Consider the following 14,662-nt stretch of genomic DNA (forward strand, 5'->3'; position numbering starts at 1 on the left):
AATGCTGTCAGTATGGGCACGGCCCATGGTGGCAGAAGAAGGGGTGGGAGAAGGCTTACAGGCAGAAATGGGGCAAAAAAGGACGTAATGATAATTCTGTGCAGAGGCTTCAGATAACTCAGTGGAGTTTGGACAAAAATTGAAGGAGAAAAATTGCCAGTTCTCTGGAAGCAAAACAACATTTTGAAGAGGCTGCTGGGATACAGTCTGACATGAGTAAATTGCAAGCTGAGATAAATATGTCTGGAACTATCAAAAAGAGTGCTGTACAACATGCACAAGGTATGATTAGCCATCCATTACAATTCATGACAGTCCTGCTGGTGTAAGTACTGGAACTGCAAGAAGGGCATGCTGCTTTTGCAGTCAGTCTTGTTATGGGGAGCAAAATATAAGTGAATGCTTAGTTAGTAATTTTAGCCTCCCTCTATGGTAAAAAATACAAGAGTTTTCTACAGTGTTGGCAATAAGGCAATACTTATTCAGGAAAACACAAGTGCCTTTTGTTCACAATGTTGAAAACAGCAAGAGAATATAGTTCATACTTTGATTTGAAATACCTGTGCCCTGACAGGGCCAGATTAAACAGATGAACTTTTAGAGCAGCACATAAAGCTTGTACTGTTTACATAAAATATGACCATTTATTATAGAGTGCATCATTCAGGCATAAGTATCTGGAAAATATTTGGATTAAAGTGATGACTTCCACAGCTTTGTAATCAAAAGCAAATGGACTCACAAAAACAAATTGCAGAAAAGTCTTTTACTGTTTTGTTATATGCCTAAAAGATCACGGCCCACTCTTCACCACAATGTGGGTTATGGTGGAAGGAGAATCTTGGGGATTGTTCCTGCAAAAGTGAGGGCTGGAAAAAAATTAATGGAGTAGAAAAAGCAACAACTGTCATCTTAAGGGAAGCTGCGCCATTTTTCAGCCTGAAATACATTTCTGCCCAGACATGATACCAACTAGACTGAGTGAATTGTGGCCAATTGTAGTGTTTTTAATGATCAGTCCCTCAGATTCTTTTCAGTACAAAAGGATCCAAATCCCACAGCACAGCAAAGTGTGGAGCAGGTCTTCTTGCAAGCCCCTGGCAGGGGAGCCGGAAGATTATTTAATTTCATTGCTCTGCAAAAGTCTCTCTTGTTTACTCCCTCTTTTAAATACCCAAATCTGTACTTTGAGCAGGAACTTCATTTGCTGTGCGCAGCCAGATTAAATAATGTTTTTTGCTGTGAATACCATCAGCTCTTCCAATGGCCAGCAGGACAAATCCAAGGTGAGGATCAAAGATGGCAGACTAGGAATCATGAGACTTCAGGAAAATGGAGCCAGATTGACGGCAGGCTGCAGATTATTGCTGAGTTGTTACTGAAAGTTGTTAATAACGTTCAAGTGTTTGGCAAATAAATCACTGTCTGGAAAATCCTCTTGTTGTGTATTGCTGCTTGTAGAGAAGGAAAGGAATCTGAAATAATCTAGACCCAGTGCCTTACACAGGTTGTAAATCTTCTCCTGCCAGATGAAGGAAAGGTTTTTCAGGTTCCCTCAGGTACAGTAACCAGCTGCTTTGGTCTCTAGACAGAACAACTCAATTTTTATGCTAACAGCTTGGGGATGTTTATTTTTCTATTTCATGCATTAGTTAGATCTGAAAAAAAATTAAGATTATGATTTGGGCGCGAAGAATATAGTAAATAATTTTTCTCTTAATTTATGGAAAAACAGATTCTTAATTTTTTTCCAATCTGATGCATACAAATCTCAGGCTATATATTGCTTTTGATGCAGTCTCTTATCTTTTGCTTGACCCTTTGTGTTTGGAAAGCATTGCCTGGAACAAACATTAAGAATTTAAGCTTCTTTTGCACTAGAAGAGTGATATCTTGGCAGCAGTGGATTAAAAAACACTTGATTTCCAAAGGCTTAAGGAATTCTCAGGGTTTTGGGATCACTCCACTGTGTGTACAGTTAACCATCAGTGAAGCAGCAATTACTTCATTTTATGCAGGTGCAGGTGAGATGCATGTCCTTGCCTCTCAGGAGCTGATACACAGGGAGCTGTTGACTCTGGCAGAGCTACTTTTACATTATCTAAGTGGCTGAGTGCCTTCCCATGTTTATCCCATGCTTTAAATGTCTAATGTTTCACAAGTTTCCTTCAGTCTGGTTCATGGAGCTGAAAGTGGAATAGCAGGATAAGTGAGATCCAAATATAGTCTCTTTTTGACCTTTCCAGTACATTTATATGAAGCACTGGAAAAAGCAATGAGGACTGACACAGTTCTCGTGCTTTGTCATATGGCTGTCCTTAGTCATGTTAGCAGTCAGCCACTGTAGGTGCTACTGTAGCCTGTTTTAACACTCTAATCCTGAAATAAGAGTTGCCATATGTTGCCTTTCCTTTAAATAGCAATCATTCATAAATGTAAGGCATATTTTTCTCAGTTCACACAATCCAGTGCTGGCTGAGATGATATTCATATCTATGGCCCTTCTGAGAAATGTTGTCTTTATTTTAAGCAAAATTTTGCAATGTGAACACATTGCTATTCACTTCCTAAGGCAGGATGCTGACTTCTTTCTTCAGAGCCCTGTGCTCTATTTATTGCAACTTTATGTTTAGGAGAACTGAGCTCTGAGGAATCTCATGTGGCAAATCTGTGAGAACAAATTTTCTACTTTGCAAGAGTCCTGCTTCCTCCTCTGTAAAATGGTGTTGCAAATGAGATGCTGACTTTGTGGTCAAGCCCTGTGGTGGTCTCTAGTAGAAGGGATGAATTCTCTGGTAAGCATGGATTTCTCAGGGCATCCATGCAATGCTATTAACTGTAGCTGTTTGGTGGTGTTGATGGTTGTTTTGTTACAAGGGCTACGGGATTCAGGTTATAAATAAAAAATATAGTTTTCTCTGTTATAGTTGTAGCCAGTTGTAGCAGGGTTTCAACCAGAGTGCAAGCCTGCACTTCAGTCTTTTAACAGCCTGGGGAGTCCTGGAATTCCTTGGTAGTCACTTGTGCAGAGGATGTAATGCATGGTCTGGGATACTAAAATGATTTGAAACTTACTCATTGACTGAACTACTAGATGTCTTCACAGCTAAGTATTTGACTTTACTTGGAGTACTATTTGACCAAATATTTGGGGCTTTCCAAGTGGACATTTCAGACTTTCCCAAAGATTTTCCCCAGGTAGCTGTTCCTGCATTTTGACCAGTTTCTTTGCTTCAATACAATTATTAACATGCTGAGTGAAGAATCTGGGTGTCCCAGTGACACCCAGGTGGTTCCTGCTGCAAGACAGACCAAGGTAAGATGCATTTGTAAGATGCTTGTGAATCAGTAGAAGCTGTTCCTACAGATGCAGAAATGGCCATGAAGTTCAGTATTCTTCAGGCAGGTCCGATGGGTAGCGGATGTTTTCTATGAAATTTGAGACAATAGCAAGGGATCATTCATGTACTGGAGGGGCTGTCTAGGCCATCGAGCAGCTGGATAGAAGGAATCTGCAGAGCCACAGTCTGGAGAGTCTCACCTGACCCAGGTGGAGATGTCACTTGCAACAGACTCCAATCACTGGGACTCCCATTGCTGTCCAAAGCAACTGACCAGCACCTTTGACAAATTCAAATCCCCAGGTGTGGGTTGTCCTATATCAGTAGTAAACTGTTTTTCCCCCTAATGAAACAGTCTCTGGGAATATGAGTAACAGTTTATTTTTTTCAGTGTCCTTAAATTTCTTAAATTTGCATCAAATTCACAGTTGACAAATTTGGGGCTATTTTTTCATCCTCTGTTCTTCAAGAGAATTTTCAGCTGTTTTTCATCAGCTTCAAAGTAGCACTGAATTTTTTTATGCTTCAGGTAGAGAGTAATTTAAGGAACAACATTGTAGAAATATCTCAGAGAAGAGAGAAGAGAAGATATAAAAAGAAGATAGTCACTGTTTGTTTATAGAAATGCTTGTTTAAGTATTCAGATATACAGGTGGCTTCATAAAAAGCATGAAGAATATGAATCCACTTCATAAGCATGATTATTGTGCTCACTGTTGCAGAGATAAACATGAGTGCCTAGAGATAAAAGAGGAATTTTCATGTCTACAATGAATTTTGTACCTAGACTTTAGGGTATGTGTTTCATGGTTTTTGTGAATTTTTGTTCTTATTTAATTTATTGCAATATTAGCTTTTAAAATTTGTAAATACATCTCTGTCCACTTTTAAGATCTTCTATATCTTCCTTATATTCTCAGAGTTTAGGAAACTCTGTATCATTTTAACTAAAGCCCTACCATTCAAGCCAATTTAGGGTATATTCTTATTTTGGTTAACACATCATTTCCATTTGTCCCATTGTAAAATTATTGATCCTGAACATTAATTATTTCTAATGACTCTAAACATGACAGAATTAGTAATTACAATGGTGATTGGCAAAGTTTTTGGAGCAGCAACGTGGAAAGTTAGTCACCTGGATTTTAGATGGAGAAACCCTAGAGAACATACAATCCCATGTCTGCCCCTGGGATTTGCTCTTCTTGCAGCAAAAAAAGGGACCTTTATGTTTTTGGCTTTTGCTAACCTTGGATGAATTCACAAGGACGGGAGGAAAGATTCAGAAAAGGTTTAGGTTTTGCTTTAATTTTCAAAGCTATAAGCTGTGAAAATAGGGTACAGCTCAAATGGGGTGCAGTGTCTTTGGCTAGAGTAGTCAAGGACTTTGTGTAGGGGTCGGAGGTAAGGGCAGGACTGGGCTGGGAACTGTAAATCTTGTTTCTGTGTCTTTTCTTACTGTTCTTATACTCAGTTGTTGAGGCACTTTCAGTAATGTTCTGATAATAACACTTGCCTCCAAACTGTACACTTATCCTATTCTGTTTACCAAAGTCCTTCTGACAAAAGCATTTGAAATAAATTGCAAAGAGATTAAGGTATTTTTAGAATGTTTTTCTATGTGAATTGTTTGTAGACAGGCTCCCAGCATTCCTGCACAGCAATCATCAAGAAAATGAGCACTAGAATTTTTTCATCTTTTTTTCGTATTTTTTAACCATATCAAATCTCTGCTATGATTTAAAATTAATCACTATTTGCACAATTCTATAAGGTAGGTTTTGCTCCATAATGGGAATATCTAACTTTTAAAAGAGTACAAATTGCTAATCTAAACCAAAACATCTCCACAGTGGTTTAAATGTAAGAAATGGACATATTTCATTCCTGAATTTATTAGTAGGCATGTTGTTATAAAAAGCCCATGCAGTTTTCAACCAAATCATTTTTTTTTAATAGGAAAGTATTCATATTAATAAAATATTTTTACAAGTGCTACGGCTGATTCAGTGTTGATAACTACCTGAGACAAGAAGTCTTTTCTTATCAGGTAAAGATGGCATCTTACCAAAGGAAGCAGAAACATAGCAGCATCTTTTCTTGGAATTCTTTCATCATGAGGCTGGATCATGAAAAAACTACTGCAAGTGCTATCTTTGGAAAGGGATTCCTTCCTTTCAGCCAGTCCTGCTGAACAATTTACTAGTAGTGTAAGCTGCATCAATTAATGCTCAGACTAGTCAGGCATTGACTCAGGGTAAGCCAAAATGATCAAGTCCATGGATCTGATGTCTCACATGGGATTTATTACTTGCAACTTTTCAAATACAGGAATTTTTATTAAGTACTATCTCTTTTTAGCAATTCCTTAGAGATTCTTATTCTGTAGTATAACCTTATCAACACACAGTGAAATTATCTAACTCTGTATAAAACACAAGGACAAAGAAAAAGAAATATAGTTCCTACATGTAGTTTTGCCTCTTCTAAAATATTTTTATTCCTAAAGTGGAATCTCAAATCTTTCCTTTTTAATCATCTGAAAAGAGCTGAAAAATATGACGGAAAAGGATTTCAGAATAGGAAGACAGTAGTATTACTCAGACCAAATGATCTGTTTTCAATAGAAATTAATGCTGGATGCTTTGGAAAGAGTCTATAAACTGGACCAGTATATGATAACAATTCATTGATATATTCTACCAGTCTCACTTTAGCTCCAAATCCAGATTTATTTCTATTTGTTACATGCTCTACTATCTCTGCTCTGACAAGTGATATCTGATATCTTGATAAGGAATGCATCCCCAACCCAATAATACTGTTTGGAATAGTCCAGTAGGACTTCGGGTTCAATATTTTTAAATATTTTTCTTTCAGTTGAAGTGGATATTTTTTGGGGTTGGTTATTAACAAATATTTTGAATTAAGGATCTAAGATAGAAGCATTCTTAAATATAAGGGTGTCTGTTGGTGGATTCACTGTTTCCTCTGTGGTACTGCCATGCATTTAAGGTGTTTTTTGAGCCTTCAGTTTGACTATGTGATTATCTTGCAGTGCATTGATTTATTGCTTGCAGCCCTGGGCAAAGCAGTCCCCCAGACTTGGTCTTCATTCTATTATGCCAGTTCTATTTACTTATTCATTTAAAAATCATTAGTGTTTGCAAAATGCTTGGAGGGATGGAGTGCTCTCAGCTGAAAGTCAGAGGCAAGCAAGGGCTCTGTTGGTGGTGTGCAAATGCTCTGCTACACGTGACAGGAGTGCGTGGTATAACTTAGTGTGTGGTATAACTTGGTGTGTGGTATAACTTGGTGTGTGGTATAACTTGGTGGTGCCAGAATTGCTCTGAGTCTCATGCTGATTTGCCTTTGCATGTTTCTGCACAGCTCAGCAAAAGCATCCTGGGAAGGGAGGAGTCCCCACCTTTCTTACTCCCTCAGTTAGAAAGACTGAAAAATGCTGCTTCCACTGGCTGTATCTGTGTCCAAAATGCGAGATTTCTGCTGCTGGTAGTGCAATTCCCACAGAAAGGCTATTCTGTGGGAGTTTCTTTTTCTAGTTCCTTGATGTGACAGTTACGTTTACTTCATTACTTTTTATAAAGGATTTTGGTAAATAACAATTATAAACTCATTAGTCTCATTATTCTAAATGGAGCAGATAAGTGCATATTTCTTCTGACAAGGATGCATGTAGTAAATGACTGATAAATGGAGTTTAGGAAAGGTTTTGGTTGAGATATTTCATAGTAATTAGTCTACTCAAGAAAATAATTCACTCAGTCATATTGATGGGAAATTGAACCTTCCATTCTAATAATCTGTTATGTAATACACTTAGGCATGCTGATTGTGATATTTTGCTTTGAGTGTTTTCTCTAAGCATCTATGATTAAATTGTGCAGTAATGGGCTTAATGACAGCCATTGAAAGAGATGACCTTTTGCAGGCCAGTAAACAGAATGTTTTAACAATCTGAGTCTCTGAGCTCTTGCAAAATTAGCAGAAACTGGTTCATGCAACCTACATGAGTAAAGGGATGTGTAAAAAATAGGGGGCATAAAGTCTCTTGTGAAATATGAATCTCTCTTTTCTTGAACTGTGCTGGATTTTAATGGCTTTGGATAGGCCCGAAGGACAATCTTCTCTTATTTTGATAATTCTTCATCCTTTTAAAACATACCACAGCATCACCTCTGGGAAGTGTAAAGTCATGTCTAATCAAAGAATAGACACACAGTAAACAGGAGTGATAAAGAATTTTGCAAAATATCCAGCCAGCAGGGAGCCAGCTGTTGACAAGGATGGAAAATATTTTTGAGGGAAAAATAGTAGAGAGACAATTTGAACAAACAGGCATAGGGAGTGGTCAGCAGTGGATTTAACCCCATTTCCTTCCATTATCTGTTGTGTATGGAAGACACATTCCTTTACCACATATTGTAAGCATGTCCCTGTAGGTCCAATATGTAGATATATTGACGTTGCTTTTAAGGATGAGCCTTTTGGTGGATGATTTGGTTGATTTGAAATGGAAGTATTTATATAGGCTTTGCATGAATGGAAAATTTAGGCTTCAGTAATAAAAAAATTCTTGAATTTACATGCAGGCTTTCCATTTTATTTTAATGGGATTGCTGAAAATGGTTTATACTGGGAATGAAGTCCATGAAGCAGAAAACAAGATGCATATTTACACTGAGGCAAGCAGTTTTCTATCTTAGCTTTCTTTCATGGGTACACGCGGAGGTAAAAGTCTTTTCCATGGTTCAGTGGAGTATTTGGGCTTCAGTATAATATGAAAGGTGGAATCTGGAAATGGCCTGGAAATCTAGACTTGGTGCTTTACTGACAGTCTAACAGAAACCCAGCCACTCTGACTCCATCCCCTCACACTGGAGAATGATGTGGATGATCCAGTCAGCCTCTGGCTTCCTTGGGTGGGGCTGTTCATTAGTGTCGGACTGGGGCTGCTGTGGGCAGCTGGGAGCTCAGGCTGTAAAGAGACTGAACAGTTGAACATGTGAGAAGACTTTGCAAAATGGATATAAATAATAGATTGTAACCAAAATAAAACCCCCCCTGGTTTTATTCCTAATAGATTGTCTCAGGATCTCTAGCTGGTCAGAGTGACCGCAAGATAAGTTAGAAAGTCTCTTTTCCCAGCTCGGCACTCAAAGAAGGAGTCAGAGCTCTTCATTTCTCAGTCTCAAGGTTGTTTATTGTATCTTATCTATAAAATTCTTTCTCCTGACCTGCTGAGGTCCACTCAGCGGACAGTCAGAGGCATTCTGCCTGCCCCTGGGGTGGTGTTATGTCTTTATGTCACTAAAAACTACGTGTACAATATTTACAATTACTTTCCAATACCTATCACCTATGTTAGACAATGAGCTTCTACTCTAAACCAATCTAAAAGTGCCACCATCACAGCAGAAGATGGAGGCCAAGAAGAAGAAGAAGGAGTAAGGCTGGACGCACCCAGATTCCTCCATCTTCGTCCCTGCACCTCCATTCTAAAAACCCCAAAAAATCTATTTGTCACCCCATGATAAATTCACTATCATTCTACTTAAACTTTCATGGCTTGTAATTCTTCATGTAAGGTTGGTAATTGTTTTTTCCAAGGGCTAAATCAAAGGCACAGGAGTCTTAGGCTCTGTGCCAAGGTCTCTGAGCCCCCTGGGCAGGGGCTCGAGCCATCCAGGGCAGCCAGAGGAATTTCCTGGGTTCCCACAAGATTGCTGTGTCCCAAAGGAGGGGGAAAAGGGAGGCTCACCTGTTCCATGGGAGACAACACAGGGGCAGGATGTTGGGTGCTGGATATTGGGGAGTGCTGACCTTTGGGAGTGCCATGGAAAGTGTTCCAAATTCACTCCTCGGGGACAGAGAGCAGGGAGAGAGAGCTGCGCCTATCTCTGGAAGCAGATGTTTAAGTTTAAAACCCTGTCTTGAATGACAGAGTGAAGTTCATGCCAAGCTTGGAATTTCTGGGGAGATTCATGGAGCAAGAAGGCAGCAAAAACTCAAGCTGCAGACACAACTGGATGTGCTGTATGAGCATGTACTGCTAAAGGCACAGCCAAAACAAAGGCTCACAAACGTGCTAAATTTTCCTAAACAGCTTAGTGCATTCATCTTGCACGTATGTGTTTTGAGTGGCAGTGTTATGCAAAATCACTTTACCCTAAGATAAATAAACAACCACCTTTTTCCCTAAAATTTGAATATTGCTGACCTTTACTGCAAGTGCATGTGCTTGTTCAAAAGGATTGGTTTTGCTCTTCCCACTCCAGAGACAGCAACACTGGCTATGTAACTACATGTTTGTACACAATTTCTTGACATGGAGCAGATATTTTCGAGCTTTAACAAAGTGGTGGAAAGGTCTCCAAAGCCCTAATGGATTGTGAAAACCTATATAACTCAAACTATATCTCATAGACTGCGGACTTTTGTCCTCGAGTAAGTTATTGAATAATATTAAATATTCCTAGGGAAAAAAAAATTCAGTCTTCTATAACACGTGAGCAGACTGTATGTCTTTCAGTCTGAGAAACTTGTAATTTCTGAGTGCTGGAAAAATAATTCTAGATGACAGAAAAAGAAGTATTTTGTATTAAAAACTGGAGATTTTTTTCCTTTCTAATTACATTAATAAAATTAGATATTTGAATTTTTAGTAAATTTTTTGTACAGTTCTCTTTAGATCATTCTAGGGAAATAAAATCAGGGTTTTTCAAATGCATCAGCTAGAAAAAATATTTGCCTGCAAGTGAGCTGAATTCAGTAATGAATAATCAATGTGCTTGGCAGGATCCTCAGAATCATCGTACCTTTGATTTGAGATAATTATGTTGACAGTTCAGAGTCCCAGCAAGTCTTAAAATTGCATCTCCTGCACCCCCGTTGCTGCTCCTCAGCTCTGGGAAGATAAATTGGGGGTCTTGCTCTCCAGACCCTCACAACTCTGTCTCTGGAATTCTTTCTGGGAATGCCGCTGGATGGCAGCATTTTTCCGTGCAACTCTGCAGAGAGGCAGGCGGGGAAAGGATCATTGAAAGGAAAAAAGCGATTAAAGGAAAAAAAGTAAAGTGAGCGGGGAAGGAAAACGAAGCCAAGTTGAAGGTTGCTACTTTGAAGACCAGCATGCATCTCTGCTTCTGTGTAACTTATGCAAATCTCCAGTATTTGCCTCTCTTCTTTTAATTCCCTGGCAGATAGGATACTTAAATTGAAATGAAGAATTCAACGGAAGGATCTGACTTTTTTTTTCTTTTTCCTCTTTTGGTACTTTTCTGCTTACAGGAATCTATTCTGAAATGGGAAGGTGGCTCCTGTTTCTGAGAAGACGAGCAGGGTTTGTGAGTTTTCTCCATTCTCTTTCTTTACTCTTAGAGCCAATACATTTTTGGCTATTTATGCTTGTGCTTCAGAAAGCATGTGGACTGCTTGTGTGGTGGTTTGCTCAGGCACCTCTATGCACACCTCCAAACAAGCAACTGAGTTCATTTCCATCAGTGCTTGGGCTTACCTTGTGAATGATGTGCTACCTTCTCTCCCATCTTGGCACATATGGAGGGCATGATGGTCCTCTTCTTTCTTTCTCTGTGCTTTGGGAACAAATATCTTCACCATGTCCTGCTTCTAGCATCCCCTTGGATATTTCACAAGCTGTTACCAAAGATGACCCAAACTCCTGACTTTGGGTCCATGCCAGCAGTTCCTTTGTGGCTGATTCCTGGTTTGCCTTCCAAAGCTGACCCAGCTTCTGCCCAGCTGTGTTTAGCTTTTCTGTAAGCTTCCCATCAGATTATGAGTTGGAAGGCAGCATACAAACTAGGACAGAGCTCAAGCTAGTAAGCTTAACAACGGATCAGGAAAATAGCTTGTCATAAACTCTGTGGTATTATATTCCACTGAAGATTTATGCAGAGAGATATATAAAACCTACTGTTGTGTCTGTTTTATATATATATACATGTGTAAATACACACATCCATCCATCCATCCATCCATCTATCTATCCATCTATCTGCCTGTGTGTCTGTATAACTCAAAAACAATGGATCACATATCCTTTGCCAACTAGGCAATGGGAAAATAAGTAGCCTCATGAGGAGTTAGCAAAGTTTCATGCTTTAGTGGTTATATATATATACATATACATTTTTTTTTCTCTGTATCTTCTTGTAGTTAAGAAGTTGGCATTTGCACTAGACCAGAGGGGAAAAAAGACAACAGTCAGATCAGTTCTGCTGGCCATGACACAAAGTGGAAATGGGTGTCCCTAATTATGGGTAAGTATTTCAGTATATATGATCTTCGCTAGCTTAAACCCAAGCTAACTTGCTCCCAGATGCTTAGAACACAATTCACTTGCTTCTCTTGGGAGAGCTAGAGCTCATGGTCAGTACTACAGAAAGGGGTCTTACACTATTTCAAGGCTTGTTGTTTTGCTTTTGCTGTAGCTCCCCCCATCCCTCACCATGGCCTATGCTTGGAAAAAATTTGATGCTAGATAATGTGGTTTCATTTGAGAAAGGTTAGTGGTTTAGAGGAATGCCACTGTTTACTTCTTCAAGGAGTATTAAAAGATCAGAGAGGGGAAATAAATTGTCCTTCCATGCAAAACTTTTAATTTGATTTTTATCAATTTTACTGTGTTCCTGTAAGTTAGCTTTGCATAGCCAGTCTCTGGTACTGGAAGTGTACACTACTGACTGGTGTCTGCCAAATGCTCACCCCTTCACCATCTCAGAAAGGCTCTGTTTCTTCATCATGGATACCTACCCTAATTTTAAACAAAGCTCTGCACATATTACTGGTTTCCAATTTATGCTACTTTGTCTCTTGTGGGGGTACCACTGTTAGCATTACTCCTGAGTGTTTAAGACCGTCAGCTTAGATTCTTGAGCTCCTTTTGTTTTCTCCTCATCCTCTAGCAAGTATTTAGTCTCATTTCTTTTCTGCTCTCCTTGACCTTCCCTCCATAGATATTCACATTGAGCTGGCCGCATGTTATTCTGCTCTGACCTTATCTGGGCAGCTCTAGAATCACAAATAGCAGAGAGAGATCATGCTGCAAATGCCTTGACAGAGTGCCTCTTGATCCTTAGCATGAAAGGAGAAATGGGTAACAGAAGAATATGGGTATACTCTAAAAGGAACAGCACTGCAATGCATATCAGGTCTTTTAAATGTAAAGAACAGCCTAGCCTGGGCATTTAAAAAATGTTTATTTTTATTTTTTTATTTTTAATAGAAATATCCCATGATAATAGGGAAGCCTTTGAATGATGTGTCTGCTGTGCTGCCCAACAACAATACTGAGAGCTGGATGACACTGTTGGTGACCTTCAGCTCCTAAAGCACTGCTGGCCAAACAAATACTGCTTACAAGGCTGTTCCTGTGCCACAATATGCCCTGACTATTTCATGGCTTGACTTGCTTTCTGAAACACCAACCAGCTGATTTCTGAGGGAAGCAATGAGAAGCTGTCAAGTCTGGGGCTTTAAGACAGCTTAACGTGTCCTTGGCTTGCTACACCCTTAGAGCAGGGTGGGCTGCTAGAGGCAAAATTAATGGTGTTTTGGCTGGGCCATTTACAGAAGTGGGGTTTGCGGTGAGAATAAAGTAGCAAATTAGTAAGAAAAGTAAAGCTGTAGAGTTAAAAATCTATTTGTCTGTATAGTGCAAACCTGGTCTGTGAGGTGAAAATAAAAAGTACTGATACATACATATGTTAAAGGTTGTGGTTGATGTTTAGGGATCAAAATTATAAACCAGTATACTGGACATTTCAAGAGAAAAATAAATTATGCTCTGTAGATGAATAGAACATTATTTCTATCTTCCATGATGCTTTATAAAACAGGTAAATTTGCTCTCAGTTGTTTAAAGATGGCTCCCCCTCTCCTCATCTCCCACCTGTTATGTTAGGGAAGTGCATATTGCTGCCTTGCTTACAAGGCTGCTCAGGAAAACTCTGAGTGTAAAAGCAAGTGACTTCAAAAGACTGTAGGCTTTAATTATAGCAGCACAGCTTCGGGTCTCAGAGAGCTGTCCCTGGGAGGATGCATGCAGTCAATACTGTCTAGACACTGTACACTAAGTACAAGCGTGATATGGTTAATATTTCTGAAGCAGGCTCCTCTGCTGTTGGTGATCTGCTTTCCACAACATGGTTAAGCCAGAGTTAGTGGCATGTACTGAGTGTTCCCTGCTGGACTGGATTATAGTTGTCCAGTTTGGTGTCATATTCATAGCCTGATGGTGCACAACACTTTGGAGCAGGGCAAAACCCTGTCTGTGCCCCCTGTGAGCAGGAGCCACTGAGCAGTGTAGTGTCTTGGCAAGTTTAGGTTTATGGCACCGGATATTGTGTCATTTGCACCCTGGTTTATCAGCCAGGAAATTATGCATGGGATAATGTCTCCTGTTATGAGGCAGTGTGGGGTAGTTCCCTTGCTTTTTCCAGATTAGCTATCAGTCAAGGTGTGTGTGTGTGTGTTGGTATTTAGGCAGAAACTTGTAAAGCACTTGTATTTGCTTTATTTTTGTTTTCTATGTGTTTTGTTTTTCTCAGTTGTGTGAGATAGAAGATAGAAGCAGAAGAGACAAGTATTCTTAAATGGTAGAAAAATGTAAACAGGAAAGAAATCCATATGTTAAAAAAATCCAATATAACCATAATTTTACTTCCTATTTGTCTTTCTTGTTTTTATGTATAAGTATTTAATTATCTGCATCTAAGCATATCCACCTTCTAAAGGTTTTCTGGAGTAGAAATCCTATTTACTGATCTTTAACATCTCTCCACTCCTGTTTTAATAGACAGATATGCTAGCAAACATCCTAACATGCAAACATTGCAACTAGGATTTACAAAGTCATTAGCATAATAGAGATGAGAAATATAAAGTCTGAGCAGGGAAGGCAGTGTTACAGAATTTACAACTTGCTTCCCCTCATACTCCCTGATATATTTTAAATTACAAATAAAACAAAACAAAAGCAAAACAAAAAAAACCCAAACCAAAAAATTCTGATGATTCAGATGAGGCCTGGCTCATGACTTTAATTAAGCAAAGTAAACTACACTGGAGCAGGGAGGAGGGTTTCTCATAGCATCCCTGTTCCTGGGGCCCAGGTGTCCTTGTCTGCCAAGGACTCTGCTCTCCCCTTGCAGCCGCCTTGGGCCAAATTGCAGAGCCTGGCAGCCCCCAGAACCCTTCACAGTGTGCAGCAGAAGTGATGTTACAAAAACAATGCCTTGTGTTCCTTCTCTTAGTGCTAGATGATGCTCTTTGCACCT

The 14,662-nt window shown here is 39.3% G+C and overlaps 1 protein-coding gene across 40 annotated transcripts in view; it reads left to right on the forward strand.

The window, feature by feature from the left end:
• The window catches only part of LOC113460896 (uncharacterized), a 237,018-nt gene that overhangs the window by 49,969 nt on the left and 172,387 nt on the right, over positions 1–14,662 (forward strand). For 24 of the 40 annotated variants that reach the window (XR_012580777.1, XR_012580794.1, XR_012580785.1 and 21 more), the window contains 2 exons: positions 10,653–10,704; positions 11,541–11,644. The exons of 2 other annotated variants lie outside the window; for them this stretch is intronic. Coding sequence is in view for 25 of the 38 variants with exons in the window: in XM_074542714.1 (XP_074398815.1) it covers positions 11,625–11,644 (20 nt within the window). In the remaining 13 variants the exon portion in view is untranslated. Of the gene's footprint in view, positions 1–10,652; positions 10,709–11,540; positions 11,645–14,662 lie in introns of all 40 variants that reach the window. 14 more of the 40 variants (XR_012580788.1, XR_012580773.1, XM_074542638.1 and 11 more) reach the window with 2 other exon arrangements.

Source organism: Zonotrichia albicollis, chromosome 1 (assembly GCF_047830755.1).
Source record: "Zonotrichia albicollis isolate bZonAlb1 chromosome 1, bZonAlb1.hap1, whole genome shotgun sequence".
Classification (NCBI taxonomy): domain Eukaryota; kingdom Metazoa; phylum Chordata; class Aves; order Passeriformes; family Passerellidae; genus Zonotrichia; species Zonotrichia albicollis.